At 45.4% G+C, this 26934-nt stretch overlaps 3 protein-coding genes across 6 annotated transcripts in view; 2 read left to right on the plus strand and 1 right to left on the minus strand.

Annotated features, from left to right (window-relative positions):
• riok3 (RIO kinase 3 (yeast)) lies at positions 1–5996 on the plus strand. Its single transcript, XM_031759473.2, has 13 exons — positions 1–518; positions 2307–2422; positions 2548–2693; positions 2815–2922; positions 3096–3205; positions 3616–3759; positions 3837–3964; positions 4076–4258; positions 4328–4487; positions 4623–4703; positions 4788–4877; positions 4974–5087; positions 5256–5996. Exons 1-13 carry the CDS (start codon positions 483–485, stop codon positions 5367–5369), a joined length of 1530 nt encoding a protein of 509 aa, XP_031615333.1. The 5' UTR covers positions 1–482; the 3' UTR covers positions 5370–5996.
• Positions 5997–7392: 1396 nt separating this feature from the next.
• On the plus strand, positions 7393–15594 carry rmc1 (regulator of MON1-CCZ1). Its single transcript, XM_031759479.2, has 20 exons — positions 7393–7605; positions 8106–8182; positions 8675–8759; positions 9101–9157; positions 9236–9322; positions 9660–9800; positions 10030–10133; positions 10232–10321; positions 10419–10524; positions 10619–10727; positions 11078–11122; positions 11198–11251; positions 13163–13291; positions 13637–13743; positions 13820–13939; positions 14026–14103; positions 14185–14289; positions 14433–14501; positions 14583–14670; positions 14756–15594. Exons 1-20 carry the CDS (start codon positions 7507–7509, stop codon positions 14971–14973), a joined length of 1968 nt encoding a protein of 655 aa, XP_031615339.1. The 5' UTR covers positions 7393–7506; the 3' UTR covers positions 14974–15594.
• A 2708-nt stretch (positions 15595–18302) lies between these two features.
• Positions 18303–26934, minus strand: part of rreb1a (ras responsive element binding protein 1a) — a 57616-nt gene continuing 48984 nt past the window's right edge. For all 4 annotated transcript variants that reach the window (XM_039617660.1, XM_039617662.1, XM_031759469.2 and 1 more), the window contains 6 exons: positions 26640–26831; positions 26372–26533; positions 26109–26258; positions 25776–25903; positions 24729–25455; positions 18303–24514 (listed from right to left, as the gene is read on the minus strand). In XM_039617660.1, the coding sequence (XP_039473594.1) occupies positions 23955–24514; positions 24729–25455; positions 25776–25903; positions 26109–26258; positions 26372–26533; positions 26640–26831 (1919 nt within the window). In that variant the 3' untranslated portion in view covers positions 18303–23954. The remainder of the gene's footprint in view (positions 24515–24728; positions 25456–25775; positions 25904–26108; positions 26259–26371; positions 26534–26639; positions 26832–26934) is intronic.

Genomic DNA, 26934 nt, shown 5'->3' on the forward strand with positions numbered 1-26934 from the left:
TGATGCTCATACGCATCTTTTCAGATTCTGTCAGTTTTTGACCTCCAGGCGATTTTAAATCAATGGAATGGAAGAAAAACAACTAAATATTGACATTAAAGATGCAGAAATTTGGATTTCAGAATATTTTAGTTCTGGAAACGTATTAATTTAAAAGTGGGAGGGCTTTTATTGTGAAGGCGGAACAGTGACGTTCTTCCTGTCGTGCTAATGTTCACTGTTCTGTGAAGCTCCTCTGTGCGGTCTCTCCTGCCTCCTTTCAGCCGTTGGTTTATTAAAAAATCTTCTGTTTCCGGCTCGTGAATTATTTCTGTCGAGGTTCCGGAAGTGTCCAGCACAGTTTGGCGCAGGTGTCACAGCGCGTGAAGGTTTTTATTCACCTTACTTTCTGGAAGTTTCAAAGCTAACGTTAGCTCAGCAGCTAGCCATCATTCACCCTCCGCGCAGAGAATCGATCAATAATTATCTTCATCGTCATCATCATGGATCAATCAGGAGTCACAACGCAGACACCGAAGGTAGGTCCCTCCTCTGCCCGGCTCTCCTGCCGCGGTTATCGGTTAGACTTAAGGGAGCGGCCGCGGCTGCTGTTAACCGCTCCCAGTGTCACCATGGCGGCTGTTTCCTTTAAAGGCTCGGGCTGCAGATAACCCGGGTGGCACCGGGTTAGCATCGAGCTGTGTGTTATTTTAGATAACAGCCTGTCAGCTGGTGGTTAAAGCAGGAGATGAGCTCACCAATGCTTCAGCTCAGACCACAGGCTGGCCGGTTTGACCCGGACTGGACCGGGCCAAGACAGCCTCTGTGATGACACACCTCTAGATTTCACCTGTTTATCCCGGAAACGTTTCATGAGCCAAAGGTTTAGCTTCACATTGAGTCCGGGAGAGTTTCAGCAGTAACACCTCAGTTTCCTTCATCACAGAGAAATCAGCCCTGATAAATGAAGAAGCCTGTGGGCTTTAACGATAACATATAAGTTACAGAGAGAGCTGTGGCGGCTCAGACTGTCCTGTAATCATAAAACACAAAGTGTCTGTTTTACTGTAAGTAAAACAGACTGTGAAAAACAGGAAGTGTAGTTATGTGTCTATAACATATTACTGTGCTGTAGTGACTGTTCATGAGGGACGTCTGAGTCAGTGAGGAAAACGGTGAAACTTCAGAAAATACAGTTAAAAGTCCAAAATTTCTGTGCTCTATATTTTCCAAAGCCGTCCAGTGGACCAGAATGGAGCCTCTGCCGGGCCATTTGTGGACCCTGGGCCTTATGTTTGACACTCCTGCCCCAGACTGTAAATAATAGACTGTGCTTCAGACATGTCTGAACATGTCTCTTCTTCTTCTCTTGTTGTTTCTGTGCCTGCGTGACTCACCCACTGTCAGTGATGTCAGGCGCTACCTGTAGCTCCTGACTCACCTGTTCATGCAGCCTGTTTACTGAGCAGCTTTATAGTAACGCAGAGCAAACACGAGCTCATGGAGGTTCGACTGAAATCAGATTTATTAAAATAAGAAACGATCCATCTGTGAAACACTGTTTTAAAAACACTAAAATCTCGACTGCACATGCTCAGTTTTCACTTTACACCAGTTTAAACTTCAGCTCATTGGGTAAAATAAGCTCTGAGTAACTTCACCAATATTTCAATTTTATTAGCTGATAATCAAGAAAAAAAGTTTTTATGATGACAGTTTTTTTTTATATATTTGTTTCTGATAATTTGTCAGGACAAAAAAATATTTGCAGTTCTCAGAGACTCATCAGGGAGTTTTTGTCATTAAGATATTTTGAGTTTGGGGAACTTCCGTAGAGTAAATCTGGACATTTATGGGGGATTTTTGGACTATTTTTAGACCAAAATAATCAATAACAAACATTCCAGAAAATAATATAAAACTGTTGGTATCAGGAGAGAAATGATGTCATACAGTCCCGTGTTTGACTGCACACGTTTCACTAAAAGGGAAGAGTGATATGTAAATATAAAATAATATATGTATATGATGCAAAAAAATAAAACCTCACCATAAAAAATATAAATAGAATAATAAAATGTATAAAACAAAAGTTTGTAAAAACAATAAATATACATTTAAATCTATGTAACATTAAAGAATATGTGTGATGGAAATATAAACAGTGAATTAGTATAAAAATAAAACTGTCTCTGTTTGTTATTGTGAAAATAAAAGAAGTCTGAGGTAATTGTAATCTCAGTAACATGAGTACTCTGATTACTCATGTGAGGAGTTCTCTGAAGGTCTTTCAGTGATTTCATGTGTTTATCTCTTGTCATTGTCAGAGCCCGTGGGGTTCGGCGGCCCCGGCGGCTCCGGCCTGCTCTCTCTCTGAGGTGATGAGCGAACAGCTGGCGAAGCAGCTGGACGAGGAGAACGCCGTCTTCCCGGCGCTCTCTGAGTAAGAGTTCCCGTTTAAGCTTCTGAGGGTTAAAAGTCTCCATCCTGTTAACGTCAGATGTTTTTCTCGTCAGTAAATCCAGGAGCTTTAAAAGGTTTTCAGGTGGTAACGCGTCTGTCTCTCAGTCCTGCAGCCGAGCTGCTGCTGGCCGACGAAGCCCCCGACACCGCCAGCGACCTGATGCTCGCCCAGATGCTGCAGATGCAGTTTGACCGCGAGTTCGACGACCAGCTGCGGCGCGAGGAGAAGAAGTTCAACGGGGACAGCAAAGGTGATTTAGAAAGCTTCGTGGTTATGTGAAGCAGATGAATTTCTGAAGGCGCCACGGTTGGTGTGTCTGTAAACGGCGGTTAATAAAGTTTAATTGAAAGTGTGACACGTTTCTGTTTTAGTGTCCATCTCCTTCGAGAACTACCGCATGGTCCATCCGTATGACGACAGCGACAGCTCCGAGGATGAGGTCGACTGGCAGGACACGAGACACGACCCCTACAGAGCCGGTAGGACGCCTGCAGGGGTGGACAAAATAACAGAAACACGCCAGAGTGCCAAATGGCGGCCTGACTCATCAGTCACCGAGCTTCTTTACACCCTGTCTCAACTTCATCAACATCCTTTTCTATATATGTGTGTGTGTGTGTGTGTGTGTGTGTGTGTGTGTGTGATGTTTCAGACAAACCTCAGACCACACCAAGGAAAGGCTTCACGGGGAAGGGGAAAAACATCACCACCAAACATGACGAAGTGACCTGCGGCCGCAAGAACACGGCACGCATGGACAACGTAAGATGGCCGAGCGCGCTTATCAACATTCCTTAAATATCTGATTTGGGTGTTTGAAAAATGTGCACACAATTGTCTGATTGTAGATCGTTACCTGAAAAACAAACCACCTGAAAGAGTTCCAGTATTGCTCAGATTAAGGCTGCCTGGTCGGCTTCCAAAGCTTCCTTTCTGGCCTCAGCGTGCAGCTGTTTCCACAGAAGCCTCTGCAGACAGGGTCAGGTTAAAGTGGGGCGGTGTAGCTGCTGAACAGCCTGGTTAACAGTAGCTCCAGGTGGAGAGCAAAAACAGAGCAAAAAGAGCGTGTGCGTCTCTAAAACGGCAGGACGACTCGTTTGAGCGAACTCTGTCAGAATCACAGATATCAGCCGGACCGCCTCTTTCATTGCGTGCTGTTCTCCCTCGTCCAGTTTGCCCCGGAGGTCCACGTCGGTGACGGTCTGGGGATGGACCTGAAGCTGTCCAATCAGGTGTTTAACTCCCTGAAGCGGCACTGCTACAGCGAGCAGAGACGCAGCGCCAGGCTGCACGAGAAGAAGGAGCACTCCACCGCCGTACGTATGGAAACGCCCTCGGCCCGCTGCGGGATGCTGAAGGTGGAGCTCTCTGACTCTTCCTCCTCTCTCCTCAGGAGCAAGCCGTGGACCCTCGCACTCGCCTGCTGATGTACAAGATGGTGAACGCCGGCGTGCTGGAAAACATCAACGGCTGCATCAGCACCGGGAAGGAGTCTGTGGTCTTCCACGCCGACGGAGGGAGGTGAGCCGGAAAACCCTGAGAGCTTCAAGAAAATCAGCCATGAGACAGGAAACGCACACCTGCCCATAGGTGCTGTTTGATTTACTGTGTGTGTGTGTGTGTGTGTGTCAGCCTGGAGGAGCAGCCCGTCCCGGACGAGGTGGTGCTGAAGGTGTTTAAAACGACGCTGAACGAGTTCAAGAACAGAGACCGCTACATCAAAGACGACTATCGCTTCAAGGACCGCTTCAGCAAACTGAACCCACGCAAGATCATCCGGCTGTGGGCCGAGAAGGAGATGCACAACCTGGGCAGGTGAGTGGAGTCCACCGGGGGGACGGCGGGAGCTGCTCCGTGACCTAAACCCCGGCTGTGTGCTTTCAGGATGAAGAAGGCCGAGATCCCGTGTCCGGAGGTGGTCCTGCTGAAGAAACACATCCTGGTGATGTCGTTCATCGGCAAAGACCACGTCCCCGCCCCCAAACTCAAAGACGCCATGCTGAACTCAGAGGACCTCAAGAACGCCTACTACCAAGTCCTCCACGTACGTAAGCCCACAGGAAGTCCGCTTCTTTGTGTTTTGTCCTGCAGACATCTCTGTCGGGATTTAATTCAGTTTAACTTTTGTGTCTGAGAAGAAAAAAGTCTGACAGCAGCTTCTCGCCATCTTCCCGTGCAGATGATGCAGCAGCTGTATCAGGAGTGTAATCTGGTCCACGCCGACCTCAGCGAATACAACATGCTGTGGCACGAAGGGAAGGTACAGTTCCCCTGCTTTTACCTGTCCCCCTCCCTCCTCTTCGTCTCTCTGTGATGTCACCAGTCACCCTCGCTCTCGTTGCAGGTGTGGCTGATTGACGTGAGTCAGTCCGTGGAGCCCACCCACCCCCACGGTCTGGAGTTCCTCTTCAGAGACTGCAGGAACGTTTCCACGGTAAGCCCGACTCCTCTCTGCTGGATCCAGGAAATTTAAACCTGATTCACGATTTCACTCGTTTTTATTTGATTTTGAACTCGTTTGTTGCTCCAGTTCTTCCAGAAGAGAGGCGTGAGCGAGGCGATGAGCACCTACGACCTTTTCAACGCCGTGACCGGCCTGAACATCCCCGTGGGCGCCAAGGACGAGGCCGAGTTCATGGCAGAGGTAACGGAGACGGTTTCAGGTTGATGACCCTCCTGTTATCGGGGTTGTATCTTATGTTTTGGTGTCGGTTAAATTCTCGTGGGGTCGGGTCGTTAAATTAGAGAAAAAATTCAACACTGTGTCTTTAAGAAGCAGCTGGAGTCACGCGGCGTCTCTCTGCTCCGACAGATCATGGCGCTGGAGAAGAGGAACGAAGACCACATCCAGAAACGAGGCAAGAAAACCTTCCCGGTGACCTCGGAGGACGGCGGTCCCCCTTTAGAGCCTGACGCCGATGACTAACGCCCACCTCGCCGATTCTTCACGATCCCGCCGTGTTTTTAGACAAAAAAATCCGAAAAAGAGATGAATGGAGGACGAGGACGACGCCTCGGCACCTCCAACCCACCACCCTACTCGCTGCTTCCTGTAAACAGGAAGAGAGAGGGGGCGGGGTTTAACGTTTAACCGCACTGGACGTTGAAGTCAGAGCATCAGACGATCGCAGGCGGTTTCCTGAGGCTCGGGTCTTCCTGCTAAGATTGTCCCACGCTGCTCACAGTGTGTGTTTTTGTAAACGCTTCGTAGATTAAAACCAGACTTCAGGGTGAAACTAATTTTTCTTCTAGTAAAAACATTAAAGCTCCCGTTTTCCTGTGTTCAGGGGTCATGGGTTGGGTCAAAGCAGGAAGTTAAAGAGTGAGAATGAAACGTTATAAACAGATGATCCGGTGATTTCAGATCCATCGTCATCCTGGTAAATGTTTAAAAAAACATTTGAAGTCAGATTTTGATGTTTACAGTAGAAGAGATCAGGTGTGCATGCAGGAAGTCCTGCTGTCTGCTGCTAGCTTCAACAGTAATGTCAGGGTTTTGAACAGGATGTTGGTCTCATGGTAAAAATTCAGAATAAAACAAACATCGAAAATTCTTCTTGTTGGCTTTTATTTTGTAAGAATATAAACTTTACCTGTCATGCTATGAGAGCTCAGGAGCTCCAGGGTAAGTAAACATTTACCAGCACATGATCTGTCACATGACTTTGTGGTGAGGGGGACTTCCTGCGTAAACTGATAGCCTTCAGAATAAAAGTTTTTTTGCCCTCCAGTTTGACCCTACTTTGGAGGGATGTTAATAAATTAAAAACATCCACGTTAACTGTGTCCTAAAGCAGGGCTAGTCCTGTAGTGAACATTAAAAGTATGAAGAAACATAAACAACCTGATAAGCTGATCACATCTCTCATAAACAGGTGTTCAACGGGTGCTTTCCTTTTTTATCTGATTATTATGATTCCTGCTCCAAACACAAGATCCTGTTTGGAAAATGGTCAAATATGCCTGCTGGTGTTCCAGGTCAGCTGCATCCATCTTCACGCACCCATCCACATCCAGGTCATCCAGGAGGAGGCGTCCTGGTCACATGCTGAACCACCTTGGTTTGCACCCTTTAATGTGGAGGCGGAGTCCACACACTCTTTGGAACAAGTTCACTTCTGCTGGTGCCCACAGCTGTTGGTCAGAGGTGAGGTCAGGTTGGTAAATCAACATCTGCATCACAGATGCTGCTCCGCTCTCCCCTCACTCCTGCAGAAGACACTGAACAACTTTAACTTTGTGAAAAACGGCCTCAGACATTTATTTCTGATCTCGTCTCTCACACCCGACTGCTGAGCGTCCCGGTGTGAGCTGGGGGAAAGTAATTTCCTTCTTTATGATCCACTTGTTTGATTTGCCCAAAACCTTACACCTGATGCAACACTCCTGATTGATCCAATCTCAGGATCGGCACCAGGAGCACACTGGGTTGTAGCCCTGTGACTGTGGACATGATGGACATCAGATGATGAAGATGGAGCTGCCAGGGAGGAGGAAAACAGGAAGACCACAGAGGAGGTTCACTGATGTAGCGAAAGAGGATGCACAGAGGGTTGATTCTAGGGGAATAGTGACACTGAGGCTGATGATTTGCTGTGGTCACTCTTAAAGGGAGCAACTGAAAAAACATGAAGAAGGAGAATAAAAATAGAAAGAAAAGAAAGGTGAAAAAAAATGTATCTCCTTGCTAACATATAAAGTGATACACTAAAAATAATAAGCACCAGTATTGTTGACTGTCCAGTGACCTGCAAGAGGCAGTAGCTCGACTTCCACACCAACGCTGCTCCTGGAAGCAACCCTCGTTTTATATAGAGCCTCAGTTAATAGAGGATTCAGGGGGAAATGTAAAAAAAAAAAAAAAAAGAAGGAAGAAAGAAAGAAAGAAAAAGAAAAAATAAACATACAACAATAAAACTCCCGCTTTTATTGTGAAGGCTCGAGCGGAAGTCGTGTATCTGGCCGGTTGTGAGGCTTCGCTCCTCTTCCGTGATCAGAGCCCGGACTCTGGAGGCAGAACCGAGAGGAAAACTGCGAAATAAAGCGGCGGCCAGGTGTGAAGGATGGCCGAGGAGCATTACCTGGAGCTGAGCGAGAACCCCGTGCAGTTCGAACATGCCTCGAGCGTCAACAACGTCTTCTTCGACGAGGCCAACAAGCAGGTGAGCTAACGGCTAACAGCTAGCAAAACTTCTGCCAGCGAATTTAAATAAATAAGTTTAAAAACTGGAACATTTACGGTAAAATGTGACCGTGGAGTTTATTTAAAACAAATATGTAATAATTAATTATTTTATTTAGAATGTTAACTAGCTTAAATTAAACTTGGAAAAAATCACTCACTGTCAGCTGTTGTCAAACTGGGATTAATGTGAACCAGGATCAGCTGACATGAAAGTCCTAGAAAACATTGAATAAATCCTTAAATGCTTTACTTTGTTTGGTTCGTTTTTACAGGTGTGGCCTCTTCTTCGGAATATTTGAGGGACAGAAGAAATTTTCATCTCTTATGTCAATAAAAGTTGCTCAGAGTCATACAGTACTCTCAGACTTAAACTGCTCTGGTGTTAGAGTGTTTACGTGTGGAGTTATGGATGTATTTGGATATTAAACACACCTGTGTGCACCTGTCCTACGTCTTTGCTCTGTTTTCTGTCACCAGGTGTTCGCGGTGCGTTCAGGTGGAGCCACCGGCGTGGTGGTTAAAGGTCCTGATGACAAGAGCAGCGTCGCCTTCAGGTTCGTGTGCTCAGCCGGGATTTAACGATAAAGCACATCAGTATTTTTAATCTTTGTACCTGTACCTGTCGCCACATGAGGGTAGACCTTTACAGCTCTGGTTCTTGGTTATTCTTGGTGGTTGAAGCCGGGCCTGGAGATGTTTATGAAGGCGTTTCACACCCGGGGCAGCTGGGTATGCTTTGGAAGGTGTTCTTCAACTCAAACCCACACTTCCCTGTGACACCCCCGCCCCCCTTTTATGTGTGCAAGTTCCATTTAAAGTGGGTTTAAGTTATCTCCCCGATGCCTGACGACACTCTGAAAGTTGAAACTCTGCTCGAGGATCTCGGCTTCATGCTGCTGCTGGGTCTTTAAAGCCTTCAGTAAGAGGTCAGAGTGACTCTGAGGGTTAACGTGGAGAGGCTGAAACTGGAGTGTTGCGTTCACTGGCAGGTTTTAGGTCAGTAAAATGGGAATGCTTATATAAACTGTGTGTGTTTGACTCGTCAGGATGGACGATAAAGGAGAAGTGAAATGCATCAAGTTCTCCATCGGTAACAAGATCCTGGCTGTGCAGAGAACCTCCAAGTCTGTGGTGAGTTCAGGGACACTCAGACGTGGTCTTATTTCTTTAGGCACAGAGGAGCGGCGGGGCTGGATAAACTCCTGTCTTATTTCGCCTTATTGTGGTCTCGTTTCTAAAATCCTGCACACTTATTTTATAAAAGTTTTGCGTCTGCCTCTAGTGGGGAATTTATGATACAAAGCTTTTTATTTGTATATGTTGGATTTAAAGTGTTTTGTTGAAATTTCAGTTTTTATTGTAAATTTTTGTTATTTTTTTCCTTCCGGACACGCACGTCACGCATGCTTGGTTACGGATCGTTTATAATCTGACGTTTCTGATCCAGACGAACGTTGTTTTTGTGTTCGCAGGATTTCATCAACTTCATCCCCGACTACCCGCACACAGAGTTCAGTCAGGAGTGTAAGGTACGCTGCAGTTCCTGCTGCTCGCAGGCCATCTGCTGACGGATAAACTGGGCTCATGATGTTTGTGTCGCTCCGCAGACGAAGAACGCCAATATATTAGGTTTCTGTTGGACCAACTGGAACGAGATCGTCTTCATAACCGACCAGGGAATCGAGTTTTACCAGGTAACCCGAACAGCTCGCCCACAGAGAGCCATCGCTGTGCTCTCCGAGTGTTTGGGTCTGCGTGGTCATGTGACACAAAACTTCATATAATGTCCTCTGATTGGAGAGTTCAAAGGGCCAATTCAGTGTGTTAATGAGCTGTTGAAACGTCACATCTCCACATTTGTGCGTTCTTCGAGGAGAAACAGGAAGTGACATCAGTTTGATACCCGGGACTTTGGTTCTTGTCATTTAAGACGGTGAAAAGTTGCTTTGTGTCTGTGCCTCTGGCTCACCTGAGCTTTACCTGTTTTGCTGTGATGTCATCCTCCCGGCTGACCTCCTCCTGTGTGCTCAGGTGTTTCCAGACAAGCGCAGCCTGAAGCTGCTGAAGAGTCAGAGCATCAACGTGAACTGGTACCAGTACTGCCCTGAGACCGCCGTCATCCTGCTGTCCACCACCGTGCAGGGGAACATCCTGCAACCCTTCGCCTTCAGGGTGAGGCCGATTCTCGCGTCGCTATAGCAACACAAAGGTCGTCATTTTGATTTCAGTGTGCATGTGTTCATTGGTCGGTTTAGAGGCCGAGTTTCTGTGCAGCAGCACATCCACGGCGGCTTCATTGTGCATCCTGAATGGATCGTTTATAGAGTGGGCGTGGCTTCACACCTGCAGTCGAGATCAGCTGATGTGAATAAACTTTGTTGTCTTGATTTTGCTGTTCCAGAACGGGACCATGTGCAAGATGTCCAAGTTTGAGATCGAGCTGCCCGTCGTCCCCAAACCCGCCAAACTCAGCCTGTCAGAGAGAGACATCGCCATGGCAACCATGTAATTCACAGGCTGCGTTTTTTTTTGTTTGTTTGTTTTTGCCCCATTTTTAAAAAAAAAACAATGACTAAACTGTGTGTGTGTGTGTGTGTTTGCAGGTATGGTCAGCTGTACGTGATGTACCTGAAGCATCACTCGAGGACGGCCAACAGTCCCAGTGCAGAGGTGGTGCTGTACCACCTGTCCAGGTAAACGCACCGCAGCGTCTGCTGATTGGTGGACTTGAGCTTTAAATTGCGGTGATGATTTAAATTCAGGCTCCCGTGTTCCCTCTGTGTGGTTCAGGGAGGGTTCCTGTAAGAAGAGTCACGTGCTGAAGCTGAACACGACGGGCAAGTTTGCTCTGAACATCGTCGACAACCTGGTGGTGGTTCATCACCAGAGCTCGCAGGTTAGAGCCCCGTCCTTCCTCTGAGGCGTCGGGCACAGTGCAGCTGATGATCTCAGGTGTTTTTATTAAACCGGGTTCATACTCTGTGATTCAGACGTCGCTGATCTTCGACATCAAGCTGAAGGAGCCCGACTGTGCCCTGAACATCCACCAGCCCGTCCTGCCTGCCAGGTCCATCCACCCCTACAGGATCCCGCTGTCAGGTACAATGCAAGATGTGATCGAACTGCAGACGTTCATCTTTAAATAGATGAAATTAATTAGTTGAACAGGAAATATGTGATTAACAGCAGAGGAGTTATAGGCATCCAGCTGTGAGAAGAACACACTACAGAATCTAACCTACGTCTGCATCTTTGAGTAGCTGTGAAACAGAACTGAAGCTGAGATGACCTCCAGGTAAAGCATCGAAGCTTGGATTAGAATCTGAAGCATGGAGCGTGAATGTGGTTGGCACTGGCTCCAGACCAGTTTATCGATGACGCACAGCAGTGACCCGAGCTCTGCTGTGAAGCTGTGCTTCTTCTTCATCCTCCTCTCGTCTTCCCTGCAGGGCCGGCGGTCGTTCCTTCGCAGCCTCCGGTGCCGTGTCAACTCTGTATCCTTTCCTCACAGTAAATGTTTGATTCGCTCCGTCAGTCTGAGGTGTTTCTTTTCCTGAGCGTCACTCCAGACTCCTCCTCCTGGAGCGTCTTCCAGCCAGACATCATCATCAGCGCCAGCGAAGGTGAGCAGACGCACATGCACAATGGAGAAAATGCACTTAATGCTACATTCAGGGTGAATCCAGTGAGGGGTTTAGTTCAGTCCAGGCGTCTCCTGCAGTAGAGCAGGCCTGAAAACAGGTTTTATGATGTAAGAGCCTGTTTTACATCATAAAAACCTATAAAATCTGCATCTTTAGACATCCTGTTTTATCTGACCACAAGCCCAACATCAGAGAGATTTCATTTCCTTGCACATACAGGGCTCTAGACTAACTTTTTGACATGGGCGCACTGGTGCGCCTAACTTTAAAAATTTAGGCGCACTCAAATTTTTCAACCGCATCACTTAACACCGCAGTTTTACATGTGCACTTTCTTTGGGGGGAAGTCCATACAGACAATATTCATTTCTAAATTATTAACTAACAATCTTGTGCTTAAAGTGCTTTGTCAATATTGTAGAAAATGTTAAACTTAATCATCATCTTGGCTCCTCTGACGACCTGTTTGCTGCTGCCTGCTGCTGACAGGCAGTGGGGAGAGGGGACACTTGGGCAGTGCATTTATTGCAGCATATAATGTGTTTTCTGGATACACTGATGTTTTTTCAGCATTCAAAGATTGATGGCACCGTGTCAGAGCTGGCTATGAATTTCAGACGGATCAGGCCTTAACACAAAAGTTATCAATAGTTCTTTTCATCTTTTCTTATTACCCACAGCTACATCCACTTCTGTCGGGCCTAGGCTGCTCACTAGGGCTGGGTATCATCACTGATTTCTATAATCCATTCGATTCCAGTTCTCAAAGTCCTGATTCGATTCAATTTAGCCTCAGACAGTCAGAAATATTATAATTCTGATCATTTATCAGCACTGATACACATGAGACTTCATCAGAATTGTGAACATCACAGCAGATGCCTTTGTGTCAAAGTAACTGAGAATAAAACACAGAAAAACATGAAGGAGATTTTCCTGGTCTGGCGTTTTATAGCAGATAACCTTAAAAATATTCTGCAATATTCTGCAATATTCTGCAATTTTGCATAATTTTAAGAAGTTTAAGTTTCTTCAGTATTGAACAGCAGAAATTAGGCTTTCTTGTCCGAGGTCATTTAAGTGAAAAAAGAAAAAGAAAAGAAAAAGACAGCGGCCGACAGCGCTGTAAACAACGGTAGACTGGTGGGTAATAAGCCAATGAATAATGCAGAAAACAGAGATTTGAGACGGGAAACTGTTCTTGATGTAAAGAGAGAGGGAGAGAGAGAGAGGGAGCTGTGCATGAAGTGTGATTTTTATCGTGGTGGAAGCAAAACAGCAAAAGTCAGAGGGAATTCATGACGACATTGATCAAATGTGAAGCTAGTTTGCTGCTTCTTTTGCTGCTGGCTCAGTGAATTTTGGTTGGAGAGACAAAACCTGCAGCTCAGAATCAGCGCAAAAAAGACGTAAACACAGCACGGACCGGACGCATCAGAATCGCTGAGCTCCGACGGCGTGTCCGTGTTCGGGCCGTGGGGTGAGAAAGCCGAGAAAGACAAAGCTGATTCTGATGCGTCGGGTCGCTCTGTGTTTACGTCTTTGTGTGGAATCCGTCAATGAATCGATATCGCTTTATTCAAGCTACTCACCTCTCTCTTCCAACTGCACTTTCAACTGGACCACGGCCAATCAGAGAGGTCCCGCCCCTGACTATCTCTGATTGGTTTAGTCCACGATAGGGGCATAATGTGTGTCTGTTGTTGACCACACGGAGAGTTGGTCGCACTGGTGCGACCAAATATTTTTTTTTTTTTTAGTCGCACCACTGAAAAATTTGGTGGCACTCTAGAGCCCTGACATATGACAAAGTCAAACAATATTTCTGTGAAGTTAAACTGACTACAAATGATTGTTCCACCATCCAAAGCATCATTTCTGTTGTTTCAGGTTACCTGTGGTACCTGCAGGTGAAGCTGCCGCCCACAGTCAACCTGCTGCAGGACAAAGGCAAACTGATGGACTTCCTGTTACGGCGCAGAGAGTGCAAGATGGTCATCCTGTCGGTCTGCTCGCAGAGTGCGTATCTAACTGCCACTCGTTTTTAGACTCTGATCAGAAATCAAACCTGATGATGAGACAGCACTGTGGTTATGAAGAAAACCAGAGCGACCCACCTGAGGATCCTGCTGCTCCTCTGGGTCGACGCTTCTGCTTTGATGCTCCGTAAAACCTTAAAATTTCTTAAACATAAAATGAGCTGTGAGCCAGGACTGACGGGATGTAAAAACCAGTGAAACCAGTAACACCAGGCAGAATCGGAGGCGACAGCTCGACCTGTACTTCGCATATTCATGTTTTTATTTCCTCTGCATGGCGAGCTGTGCCACGAGCCAAAGTCCAACTCTTCTGTCTGTGTTGCAGTTCTGGAGGTCGGCGAGAAGGGAAGTCTTCCTGTTGTGGCGACCGTGTTCGACAAACTCAACCAGGTGTACAAAGATTACCTGGAGGCGGAGCAGAGCTACACTCAGGTGAGGCACCCACGGAGCTTCCTGCTCCCTAAAGTCACCCGATCTGATTTGTAACGGGGGTTTTTCACGTTTGCAGGCGATGGAGTCCGGACCGAGCCGAGGAAGCGCCGCCCAGAAGCGTCCGGTCAGAACTCAGGCCGTCATCGACCAGTCAGACATGTACACGCACGTCCTGTCCTCGTTCACGGAGAGGAAGGTAGGCCGCACGTGCTCTGTGAGTTTCCACCCAAACGTTTTCAAACCAGGTGATGTGATGAACTTCCTGCTCTGTGCATCCCGCAGGGTGTCTCCCACAAGTTCATCATCGCCGTGCTGATGGAGTACATCCGCTCTCTGAACCAGTTCCAGATCACCGTCCAGGTAACACAGCAGAGCCCCGCGAGCAGGCTGGGATTGTGTCTCGTCCTGGTCTGTGGTAACACCTGTAATGGTTTTTTCCAGCATTACCTGTACGAGCTGGTGATCAAGACGCTGGTGCAACACAACCTGTTCTACATGCTGCACCAGTTCCTGCAGTACCACGTCCTCAGCGACTCCAAACCTCTGGTGAGTTCAAACCAGGAGCTCATCCTGAAACGCCGAGTCTGCAGGTCTCTCATTGCCCCTCATCTCTCGAGAGCTCGTCTTCCTCGACGTGCTTGTCACGTCCCTCGTTTCAGTGTCTCATTTGTTGAATTGTGTCCTCTCAGGCGTGTTTGCTGCTGTCTCTGGAGAGCACGTACCCACCCGCACACCAGCTGTCCCTGGACATGCTGAAGGTGCCAAACAAACACACTTAAAAACCTTCACGTGATGATTTTATTGGTTCATCGCTGTAAACTTCCTGTTTGCGTTTGCAGCGTCTGTCCACTGCCAACGACGAGATCATCGAGGTTCTGCTGTCGAAGCAGCAGGTTCTGGGCGCGCTCAGATTCATCCGCAGCGTCGGTGCGTTGATCCTGAGATGTTTCCTCCTTCACACACACGAACGTGTTTAACGCAAACTCACCCTGACATGTTTCTCCCGTTGCAGGCGGCCACGACAACGCGTCTGCGCGGAAGTTCCTGGACGCGGCGCGGCAGACCGGAGACCAGATGCTGTTCTACACAGTGTTTAGGTCGTTCCAGCAGAGAAACCAGCGACTCAGGGGAAGCCCCGCCTTCAACCCAGGTGAGCACTGCGAGGAGCACGTGGCTCACTTCAAGCAGCTGTTTGGGGAGCAGGCGCTGATGAAGCCCTCCACCGTGTGAGCCCAGTCTCCTTGGCGAGGAGACGACCCGACAGGACACAAATCACCACATACGTTCACGTGCATACGAGTGTCCTGCTGCATGAAACCCCACCATGAGACTCCACCTGTGTGTGAAGCCACAGAGCATCCTAGCATACCGCCCCCGGGATTAAGAAAAGGTGGTGTTACGGTGGCCCAATCCCTGCTGCTCCACCTTAAATGTTAACAGGATGTGTTAATTAATGATTGTTTTTGCTAAAATCACTGAAGTGTGTCGTCTGAATCCTTCTTCCTCTGCGGCTCTAACACCTTCATGTGGTCGGGTTTACCTGCACAGGTGATCCTGACCTGTAAATGATTCCAGGTTAGTTTGTTTGCGTGTGAATGTACTCAGTGGAAAGCAGCTCAGGTGAAACGTCGCTCTGATATCACCTGTTGTGGGAGGGGCCAGAGCCTGCACTGTTGTGTGTTTGTGGGGTGCAGATGAATGTGAGGTGTATATTCTGTAAGATAAAGATGTAGGGATGGGTACCAGTATCGGGTGCCATTATGGCACCGGTTCTGACATAAACGGTAGTAACCAGACCGAAAAGCAGCGCACATTTCGGTGCTTTTTTTTTTTCTTTTTCTTTTTCATGACATGTCATACACTTTGGATTCTAGCCAATCATTTTACCTTTCCGAGGATAGTAGGCGGGGCCAGGCACGTACGTTCTTTTAGAGCAGAGCTACAGATTAAAAATGTCCAAGGCGAAGCGGTCAAAGTCTGGCTGTACTTCACAGCAAAAGATGCAAACTCAGCAGCCTGCAGCAAGTGCTTTAAGCCCCACGCCCCCGGTACCGGGAGCAAAAAGGAGATCACGTTTAATCGGTTATAACACGGGGTGAGAAATATAAGTCCAGACATGTGTGGTATCCACAGAAACCTCTGAATCTCAGCTAAAATGTCATATAAACCATTTCTACAACCAGCAAACTCAACGAAAACAAGCCATGATTAAACGAGCAGTTATTTAAAAGCGCACAAGTCGGCTATACAAACAAGGTGAACCAGAAATTCTCCAGACTTCATGTAACCGGTTAAAGATAGGCTGGTTATCTTCCAGAGCTATCACCAATTCCAAACACCAAGTTTCACCACACTCTGACCAAAATTCTCTGAATGAGCCGCAAAAGAAGACCACAAAAACACACAGCGGCGTTATTTTCGCCGGTAGCCGGTAGCCACGTGATTATCAGCAGTTACCACGCCTACCTAGCCGCATCAGAGCCGTTTTCTGTCAACAACTTCCAGTTTAGACCCACCTACAGACACGTGACTGGACAGACATCACATGCAGTAAATTTAGGCCCACGTGGGTTTTGGCCTTGGAACCTCTGATTAGTTGAAGTAACGTGAACGTGGCAACGTTACTGTGACTCTATTGGCTCAAACAATTAAAAAGAGGTGTCAATCATGCAAATTGACCAAAAGAAACCAAAGTTACAGCCCCTCAGAGTTTAAAGGGCCAGAGGCCAATTAAACGCTCCATGGCAGAAAAGGCCCATTACCATGTAAATGTGTGGTTAATTCTTCAAAAATGTATTTTTAAAAAAAGCATTTTTAGGCATGTTAATAAAATTAATTAATTTCTGCTCTTAAATACCTAAAAAATCAACTGGCATGGTGTCCAATTGTGTGCCAGAATTGGACATTTTTGTACAACGTCTGGATATTCATGTATTGACAGCGCTGTAATTTTTCACTGTTTCACTTTAAAAACATAAATTTTTGCACAGATGATGTTTATATGTTGTTACAGTTCTTATCATTTTGCAGAAAAAGAGAGCGCTAAAAATAAAAACATAACAGGTTTTTGGACAAAATTTGTGTTCTCCATTCTTTAAGCACCGGCACCGTTTCAAAAGTACCGATTTGGCACCGGTATCGGATAAAACCTAAATGATACCCATCCCTATAAAGATGAGTTATTGTGGCAAATAAAGCTGAGAGTGTATGAACATGTTTTAATGTCATGAAATCCAACATGTCTGTACACGCGTGTCAGGTGTCGTCGTGTGCAGCTAATAAAGGATTAACTGAAAATCAGTTCTGTGTTAGCACCATTAATGAGTACATACAGCACATACACGCCTCATTCAGACATTTTTCCTCCAAGGATTTAACGTTCAGCAGCTTTGGGTTCATGATTTTAGCCTGGAATCGAACCACCAACCTTCCAACCAGCCGACCTGCTTCACTGCCTGAGCGACAGCTGAAGTCTGTCAGCACGAGGATGACACAGCATCCAGGTTTTCATTTTCAGTCCTTGTACCTGAACATTTTTAACCTGAACGGGACTGAAAATCTGGCGACAGGTCAGAGTTCGGCTGCGTTTGGAGATCTCGTTAAAATTTGATGGAATTATGAACAAAGAAAGCACCATCAGACTTTGCTGTACCGTGCAGTAACATCTGGAAAGTGTCTGATTGTTAGTTGCTTCAGTTTTTTCTTTTGCAGTGCAGTACATCATCAGCCCCCCAGAGCCCGAACCTCAGCATGACTGAAGCAGTGTGGGATCATTGACAGACGGCTAAAACCCAAAGAAAAGCTTTGAACATCCTTTAAGAAGGCTGGAGCTGCTCCTGAAACAAAGCTGCCTCGGAGAGTTCAGACTGCTGACTTTTTGAGAAGTCTATTTACTCTGTTTTTGTCTCATATGCTGTACCTTCATGTATGTTTGCAGATGTTTCAGTAAATTGCTCCTTCCATTTTCCTGGCAAAGAAATGTGGTGTGGGCCAAGACCTTTGCCCAAAGTGTGACTGCATGTGCAAGGAAACGTTTCTTTAAACTTTACACTCTGTGGTTTAATCAGATTTGGTTGATGATTCTGTACATGCCAGATTGAGATGTTAAAGTTATTGATCTCTAATCATTCATTCAGATTGATACTTCAGTGTAATCACCCAGATAGCTGCCGGGTGGCAAAACATGCTTCTACAGGGACTCTGGTCCTGCTCAGGGCAAAGCACAAAGTTCAAGATGGAGAAAAGAGTACCAACTTTACCGTCCTCTGCTGTACTTTTACTCAACACTGAAATATATTTGTCTATCAGACGACAAATAAAACTTTAGAAATCTGATAGAAACCCTCCTATCCCGGAAAAATACTACGCTACAGTGTTAAAGAACACTACAATGTAATGTAGTGTAATGTAAATATGAACTGTATCTGATTAAGATCAGATATTTTCTCCAATAATTAGACTGGAATTTGTTTTTTGTTTTTTACATAACATTTGCCTTGTAAAACTGAATTTAAACACCACTTGTGACAAAAAAAAAAAAGACCAAGTCGTGGACGGTCTTTGATTCACACACCTTTCCTTGATATAATCTTTATTGCTTTCTCTTATTGGGTTGAATACAGAACAGGTTTACATCTCTTGACTTTGTGAAACACTGTCATGTTTGAGAGGACAGACGATGAAACCACCACAGAGGAAAAGAAATCAACGTTTTTCAGACGATTGTGTCTTAATGCTTTCTGATTGAGGTCCAGCATTTGTGTGAGTGTGTTTAGAAATCTCCTCTCCGACGTTCCCTCTGACCGGGACGCAACGTTACACAGGAGGGTGAAACCGAACCAGAGGAGGACTTCAACCAAATATCTGTGTGTGTGTGTGTGTGTGTGGAAGGGGGGGGGTCTGTCTTTTAATCCAACCACACATTTGTTCACAGTCAAGTGCTAAATGTAGTGATTGACAGTTCTGAATCATTATTAACAAAGAAAAAAAAGAAAAAAAAGGAGAAACAACGTAATCAGGACAAGTTGCAACTCAGGAAATAAGAACATGAAGCATTTTGAATATGGATTCGTGAAAGACCCTGAGAGCGAGGTTATATATAATTTCATATTTATAATATATATATATATATATTTATATGTGTGTGTAGCACAAGAAGTGATGAGAAAGGAGAAATCATCCATAATTGAACAAATTAGATTAACATGCAAAAAAACCCAAAAACCTAACCTAAAAGTCACCCTTTAACTGAACACAATGGATTTTCACAGTTTTATACGCATTTATATGTCATAGAGAAAAATAAGAAACAACAAAAACTAACAACACAATAAAACCAATAGACCCAAACAATCTGTTCTCAACTCATATACAGGAGATCTACATAAAGCTTTTTGGATTCAGAGGGATTCTTATTGCTAGTCCGATTCGCACCCCGGCCCGCTGCACCTACGGTGAGCCGGTTAGTCCACGACACAAACCATCAGTTCCTCAAAACAGTTCTGCAGCATAAATGTGATATTCTTAATACATGGCTTCTTCTCAAGTCATTGTAGAAACTAAACACACACGCACACACACAGACACACTCGCCTGGGCTCCAAATAAATACATTTAAAAACAGTCCACGTGCATTCGAATGGAAGTCCAGTATTCATATGGCCGTGCACACACACACACACACACACACACGAACGCGTAATCCAGAGGGAGAGGGAGTACAGAGGGAGCTAACAAAACAGGAAACAGTTCAGAGAGAAAGGGAGCATTTCCACCCGGCCACGAAATTTATTAACTGTGATTAGCGTCATGGCTAACTTTACTCGCTTTGACTAGCGTGGGAAAGTTGCAAAAAAAAAAAAAAAAAGACTCACCAATTTAGCTTAGGAACAAATTCATTTGTAAAACATTTACTGAAGTAAATCTATGGAAATGCTGATACATTCTATTAAACTCTGAGGAAACGCTTCAATTATGGAAAATTTAAAGCTGATTTAAGCTGCTGACAAACTATTTAGACGACACTATCTTTATTTAAAAAAAAAAAAAAAAAAGACAGCCAGGGTGTTAGCATTTTAGCTAACTTTTAGCTAGTTTATTCCATAATCTGCTCCATAGTTTGTTTGGGTTTTTTTACATTTATTAAACATGATTTAAATCCGTTAATCAATCGATGCTGACTAAGCTAACAATAAATAAGCTAGTAAGCTAGCTAGCATGATGGATTATTGTTAGCCACTAGCCTGCAAGCTTTAATAATTTTTTTTCAATTTTGAGCAACAAGATAACTGCTAACGCACTAAAACAAGAATAAAGCCAAACATTTTCAAAAGCTTTTGATTATCTTCGTATTTTCCAATTCAAAATGATCCAAAGGCAAATGTATAATTTTTAGTTATAGTTTTCACAGCTTTAGACGAGATGTTAGCTGCTGAAAATAACGGAGAAATGAGTGCTGTATTGGGACTCGCTCAGCTTTGAAAGAAACTAATATTTAATTTTTATTCATTAACAGCTCAAAAGGGAAATTTTACATTTTTATCATACTTTAGCTTTCTAAATTTCATTAAACGTTTGTGAGGCCCAAATGATTTGCTGTATTGACAAAAAATATAAACATTATAAAATGGAGGAAACTGACTCCCTTTCTCTCTTGATTGTGTTACGACAGTCCATGCTAATATTACTAATAGTATTAATAGTAGTAGTAGTTTTGGAAGTTGTTAGTGCCACTTAACGGCAGCAACAAGTCAGCTCAGTTGTGGTTGTTCAATATATCTCGAGTAAATGGCTGACTGCCGCTGGCCTACAGTTCCGTTATGAGCCGCTGAGGTTTGATTTGCTTATGAGGTTGCTTGATATTTAAAAAAATGAATATGTACAAGATTATTAAGTATTATCAATCTTTACACGAAAAAGAAAACATATACACACTATCAGGATCAATAGTCCTCCTGTTATGGGTTCGTTTGGATAGGTTGGTCCAGGGGTGACGTTAGCCCTTTTATTTGTGTTTGTTTGTGCAGCAGGGTAATACAGTTCGGGAACACAAAATAGTGTTGTGATTTCACCCCCACTCCAACTGACCCATCCGCCCATCCCTCTCACCCCTTCATTTAGCTCCTCTTTCAACACACAGCTAAAGGGATCATTTTGAAAATTAACTGATTGTCTATAATGCCAAATTCCTAACCACAAATCCACATTAGGGCTGGGCGATAAAACAGCAACAGTGGTTATCACAGTATAAACTCAATAAAAATTTAACAAAAGCTCAATAATGGTTTTGCGAATGCTGGAAGGACAAAGATATCCTCAGAAAGGTAACTCTGCTTCAGTAGTTTGGAGATGACATTTGGCAATTTATAATCTGGAGAATGAACAGATCAGCTATCATCGGGCATTATTTTCTCTTTAAATAGCAGAAAGTAATTATAGTCCCAAACTAGTGTTGTTAGTAGACGTAGACCCTCAATTCCATACGACTTATCCAGCAGCAAACGTCAACCTTTTCAAGCACCGGGCCTTTAAACTTCAAATAAATAATGCGCTGATTTATATTATAGTAACTATGTATGGAAGCTTGTTTCCTTCAGGTAAAAATAATAATAATAATAATAATAATGATAATAATAGTACAAAAGTAATTGCCAGGTAAAGGTATTCAGTTTAGATATTTTGAATAGTACTATTGAGTATCTTGATTTTTAAGGTTACTGCTCAGTAAAAGCAGAGATATCAAGACATGAAATTCTGAGTTGGTAAGTTTAATTTTCAAGTTAGTTTTCAGGATCTTGAAATTTCAAGATACATAAACTTGAAATGTCGACCTACGGAAGACAAATACATTTTTTCCCCCAATTGCAGGAACAAGCTTTCACGATTACAACTATCAACTGATATTTATTTGTTTTTTAAATTGTGCTCCGATTCTTAGCCTCATCGCCCAGCCCTAACCAACACTGACTACATAGTTTCCAAAACACAATCAAAGTACATGTCAAATAGAAACTGAACGTTTTTAGTTGTTCTCTTTGTATCAGCACAGATGAACACAAAAGAGGTACAAGTCCTCATGTACTTTCAAAAAAAAGATGGGGCTAAAATGGGACAAACAGTGCTAAACAAGTCCAGGGCCAACTCAAGAAACACTGATAATACTGTAAGAGGACTAGCTAGGCCGACTCTTAGCTAGAAATCCTGCTAACTAGCTTAGTCATGTTTGGTCTTATCTAATCCGGTCAGTTAATATTAGTTAAGATATCTTTTTACCCAGTAGGTAGGTGATGTCCCGGGATCTAATTAGCAAAACCCAACCTTGTAATCGGAGCTAGCTAGAGCTAACTAACCAAACAACAATGTTAACAGAGTAAACACAAGTCTGGTCATGCTGGTTAATTCTAGCTAGCCTGTAGCGTTTTTAGCCTGTGGGCGATATGTTGGAACCCAGTAAGAAAACTTAAGCTTATATTAGAGATAAGAAGGGCCAACTAACCATACCAAGTTACTGAACCAAGTTAATCCTTTGCTAGCTATGTTACAGTTATTGCCATCTAATACTACCTTTTTGCTATTTTTGCCATTTTAGGGTTTTTATTATCTTGCCTGCTCTGGTCAGTTTTTCCAAACTAACCCTAACATTTTCTAATGTCTAATTGCTCCCAAAGAAAAGCTGATGCCAATGTAGGTAAAATACAGCTAGCTAGCATCATACCGGTTTTTAACTATGGTATTAACAAATTCCTTGCCATTTCTATGTTCTACTAAATTAGCCTTTTTATGGTTCTATTTGGGGTAGTGTGCATGCCGTGTTTGAAGCTACACTAATGAGTTAGCCCTGGCTTGCTTTGATTTGGCCCACAGTAGAAACCTGGCCTGCAGAGCATTAGCCCAGCTTAGGAAGACATAGGATTTAAAGGGTTGCCTACAGAGCTGCTCGTCTGTTGCTTTAATGGTTGCAGTTAAAAAGCAGAAGTTGAGGTAAACTGAACCTAAGTCAGGTATTAGCGGCGTTACACATTAGCACGCTGGAGGCCCTGTAATAAACCCTATAAGAACACTAGGGGGTGACGATGACAGACAGGTGGGAGTCGCGCACACTCACACGCACACACAAAAACAAAACCTTTTGATTTGTTCAGTTACATATATATAAAAAAATCCACGAAAATGAATTCCCATCCCTACACCTATGTCACTGGTAATCGCACACATGCAGAAAAACAGAAAATACTCGAGCATCACGTGCCACAAGTTTAACTCTCTGTACACACATGGAATCAACTGAGAATGATTATGAGTGAGAAATTATGAACACACACACAGGCCGACTCACAGGGTGGCTTCAGGGATCAATAGTGTGATGGGTTTAAAAAAACAACAACAAAAAAACAGGAAGAAGAAACACGGAGAACACAAACACTATTTTCTGCCCTTTCAAAAGTTCCTCTTCACACAGAAATGCGACTTTGAGAAGTTCGTCAAATGTTTTCTTGTGTTTTGCCAAACCGGCCGAGAGTCGGAACAATGGCGAGGCGTTTTCCAGTTACAAAAACAAAACAGAAAAAAGCTACCTCGGTCACATGGTGGCAGGCGGCCGCCAGTCGACGGTGGTGGCCGCCGTCATTGCTGGTGAAACTGGGCCGCTTCGGCAGCCGTGCAGCTGTCGCCTCGCTCTTCAGTTTTACCCAAAAACATATCAAAAATATCGACTGGTCAAACCGGACAAGCGGCTGGTGAATTTTTAATTTAGGAAATCCAAAACGTTGTGAAAGCGTATTGTTCGGACTCGTGCGTCGCGACGTCCAGCTCTTAATTTAAATACCGAAGAAGAATGGCGGATGCCATGTCTCAGTCTCTGTCTGTCTCTTGGCGTCTCCAAAGTTGATCATTTCTCTAAGAAAAATCTAGAATAATAATAAATCGTAACTTTATTCTTTTTATTGCTGAAATATAGATTCCCCCGCACAAAAAAATGTTATGTAAATCATTGTCATCATAAAAAGCTATAAAAATTAGATCCATTCTCCGTAATAATGCAGATAAAGATATAGCAAAAACATCTTTTAGGACTAGTAGTAAGGCACTTCAAGAAAACGAGGATTTCGTCTCTCTATCAAAAAGGGTTTCTGGGCTGGTTTTTGCATCGTCATCAATGGTGCAGCGTCTCTCCGACCATATGGCACTGTGGTGTTGTGGTTAGGGGTTCACCCTCACTCCACGCCCACCAGAGGAGGCTCTCCGTTGGGCAGGATGTGTTCCAGAGGGGGCTTGGCGTGGATCTCCAGCAGCCCCTGGATAAAGCCCTGGGTGGGGGTGGCTGCTGCCGCTTCCTCTGGCGGGCAGCTGGTGGAGGAGTGAGAGGGGTCTTTGGAGGCGTTTGGGTCAGATGTCGATTCGGCGCTAGTAGTTGTCTTTGTGTCAGTAGCTTGGCGGCTGGGAGTCGAGTCGACGGCGGTCGCAGGATCCGAGTCCCCGCCGGACTCTGTTGGTTTCGAAGGGCTCTGTTCCTCCCCCTCGTCTTTCACGTCCTCCTCCTCCAGCTCCTTCATCCCAGCTGCGGCACTCCCGCACTCGCTCTCGTTCTCTGAGGGTGGGCAGGTGGAGGTTGGGGTCGGGGTGCAGGAGTCTCCGTCCTCGCTGCCAGCATCGTCGTTGGCGCCGGAGGAGCTGTCAGCCCCTCGGGGTTTCAGATGGATCCTTTGGTGGCGGACTAGGCTGTGCTTCAGAGTGAAGGTCCTCTCACAGGTCTGACACTGATAGGGACGCTCACCTGGAGGCAGGACGAGCAAGGAGTCAGACAGAGCGAGGAAAACAATACAGGTAACAACAACAACAAAAACAATCAGGTAAAGTTAAAACATTTTAATACACGATGTCATTAAATGTATGACCACAAAAAGACCACAAAATTCACAGCCACAGGTGACCTCAGGTGTGTCATACCTGTGTGTGACCTCAGGTGTGTGACCTCAGTTGTGTCATACCTGTGTGTGACCTCATGTGCCGGGTCAGGTCCTGCAGAGACCAGAACCTCTTCGAGCACACGTTGCAGATCTTCTTCCTCTTGTCCACGCGTCCTCCGGATGACTCACCGCCCTCCAGGCTCTTTGGTTCTGATGCCTCTTCGTCACTCCTCTCCTCCTTTTCCTTCTCCTCTTCCTCTGACTCGCCACTGTCCCCTCCTTCACTGTCGCCTCCCTTTGCTCCTCCTTCTTCTGTCTCCATCTCTGCCTCCTTCTCCTCGTCGCCAGGTTTGCTCTCCGGCGCCACCTCTTCCTCCTCCTCCTTTGCCTGAGTGGCTTCCTCCGCTGTTGGTGGGGGTGGAGTCGGTGTATCCTCTGAGAGGTGCGCCCTCTCATGGCGAGCGAGTGTGGTGGCGTAGCGGAAACTCTTCTTACACACTCGGCAGACATGTTTGTAGTCCGGCTGCTGTTTCACCACGAGGCTGTAGGATGAGGAAGGCGAGGAGGAAGTGGGCGTGTCTTTCTCCTTCTCTTCTGGGCTCTCAGGCGCTGCTTGGGGAGTGGAGGTAGAGGGTCCAGATAAAGATGAAGATGAAGAAGAGGAGGAGGAGCAGGAGGGCTGAGAGGACTGCTCCTCCTGGGCGGAGCCTGAAGATGACGTGTTGAGTTTGAAGTCGATGAGCTTCTTGCCAAAGTTCAGGTCCAGACTCTTGTTGCTGTGGCAGTCGTCATCGTCGGTGCTCTCCACCTGGAGGAGGGTTTTACCATTTATGACATTATCACATGACATGTTTGAGTTGTCTTTGCTTCTATTGACTTTATTTGAAAAGAACAGGCTGCTGAAGATGCTGCAGCACCCTCTGGTGGATGGTTGAAGGTTTGCATGACCACAAAAACAGAATTAAATATTTACAGAAAAATGAGCGTCAATCTTACATCCTGTGATCCAAATGTGTGTGTAATCTGTAGTTTACGTATATTTTACTCCATGATTTTCCTTTATAGAGAAATACTGATTGTATCTTAGTGCTGGGGCTTTTTAAAGACCTGTTCCCACAGTTATGTTACCTTGCTGCTGTTTGGAGGTTGTTTGCCCTGTGTTGCTCGGGTCTCCGGCGCCCCCTGCTGGTCCGGCTGCTGCTGCTGTGTGGTTTCTGTATCTTGCTGCTCGGCAGGTCCAGGAGTCGGGCTGAAACCTGCAGCACAAAAACAGCTTCAGGCGATGATTTAAAGGGTGCCTAACATCTTCAAGGCAGGGACACCTGCAACGAGTCGACTCCAGAAACAGGTCAGTTCTGCAGTTAGACTCTGGCACTAAAGTGAAGCCCTGAATGACTTCAGCTCCACTTCCAGCCACATGAAACCAAATCTTTCCTTTACGACTCGTTATTAAAATGTTACCTTGGCTTGGTTTGTGGGTGGGGCTTTCCTGTGTGTCTTCACAGTGGGTGGTGCTATCAGCGGTGGGGGCGGGGCCTGAGTCTGCAGATGAGGGGGTATTGCTGAGGTTTTGTGCTTCTGGTGCCATCTGCTCCGTCTCTGATTGGCTCTCTGTGGGAGACAGTCAACATGAGCATCAATGCACTGAACTCATTTTATGTTAGTTGCCGCAGGAGACACACGTCTGTGGATGTAACGGTGATAAAAACTGGTTGTTCTCTGACCAGCGCTCTCATGCGAGCCTTCGTCGCCGCCTTTCTTCACGAGGGCGCCGTTGCGTCGCAGCGTCCTGTGGGTCACACCGTGTTTCCTCAGCAGGTGGCGCTCACAGTTGGATTTGGTGGAGAAGAAGGCGTCGCAGCGCGGACATGGGAACGGCTTCTGACCTGGGTGGAGATAAACGATAACCAGGTTTCCACCTGTTCATGGAGCCAGGCGCTGCGGCACGCGGCGTTCAACACCATTTTTGTGTGTGTGTGTCATGGTCATTACCAGTGTGTGTCAGCATGTGTCTCTGCAGCGAGCTCGCCCACGGGAAAACTCGGGGGCAGAAGGGGCAGGTCAGCTTCTGGACAGAGTTGGAGTAAGCGTTCTTCTTTCCTTTGGGCTGATTCACCGCCGCCGGCTTTGCTTCCTCCTTAGCTCCGCCCTCCTTCTCCTCCCCTCCTGTTGCTTTGTCGCCAACTGCTCACAGAAAGAGTTTGAATTAAATAAAGGGAAAAAAAAATTCAACCTGCTAAAGAACAGATGTGTTTATTATTGATGATTAAAATAAATGAACATTTAA

Source organism: Oreochromis aureus, linkage group 9 (genome assembly GCF_013358895.1).
Source record: "Oreochromis aureus strain Israel breed Guangdong linkage group 9, ZZ_aureus, whole genome shotgun sequence".
NCBI lineage: Eukaryota > Metazoa > Chordata > Actinopteri > Cichliformes > Cichlidae > Oreochromis > Oreochromis aureus.

Excerpts from the sequence above, each read along its gene's own strand:
- riok3 (XM_031759473.2), top strand. The coding sequence starts at position 483 with ATGGATCAATCAGGAGTCACAACGCAGACACCGAAG. Across the intron at positions 2,694-2,814 it reads GTTCAACGGGGACAGCAAAG|TGTCCATCTCCTTCGAGAAC; the intron begins GTGATTTAGAAA and ends TTTCTGTTTTAG. Across the intron at positions 3,206-3,615 it reads ACACGGCACGCATGGACAAC|TTTGCCCCGGAGGTCCACGT; the intron begins GTAAGATGGCCG and ends TCCCTCGTCCAG.
- rmc1 (XM_031759479.2), top strand. The coding sequence starts at position 7,507 with ATGGCCGAGGAGCATTACCTGGAGCTGAGCGAGAACCCCGTGCAGTTC. Across the intron at positions 9,158-9,235 it reads AGTTCAGTCAGGAGTGTAAG|ACGAAGAACGCCAATATATT; the intron begins GTACGCTGCAGT and ends GTCGCTCCGCAG. Across the intron at positions 14,290-14,432 it reads TCAGCGACTCCAAACCTCTG|GCGTGTTTGCTGCTGTCTCT; the intron begins GTGAGTTCAAAC and ends GTGTCCTCTCAG.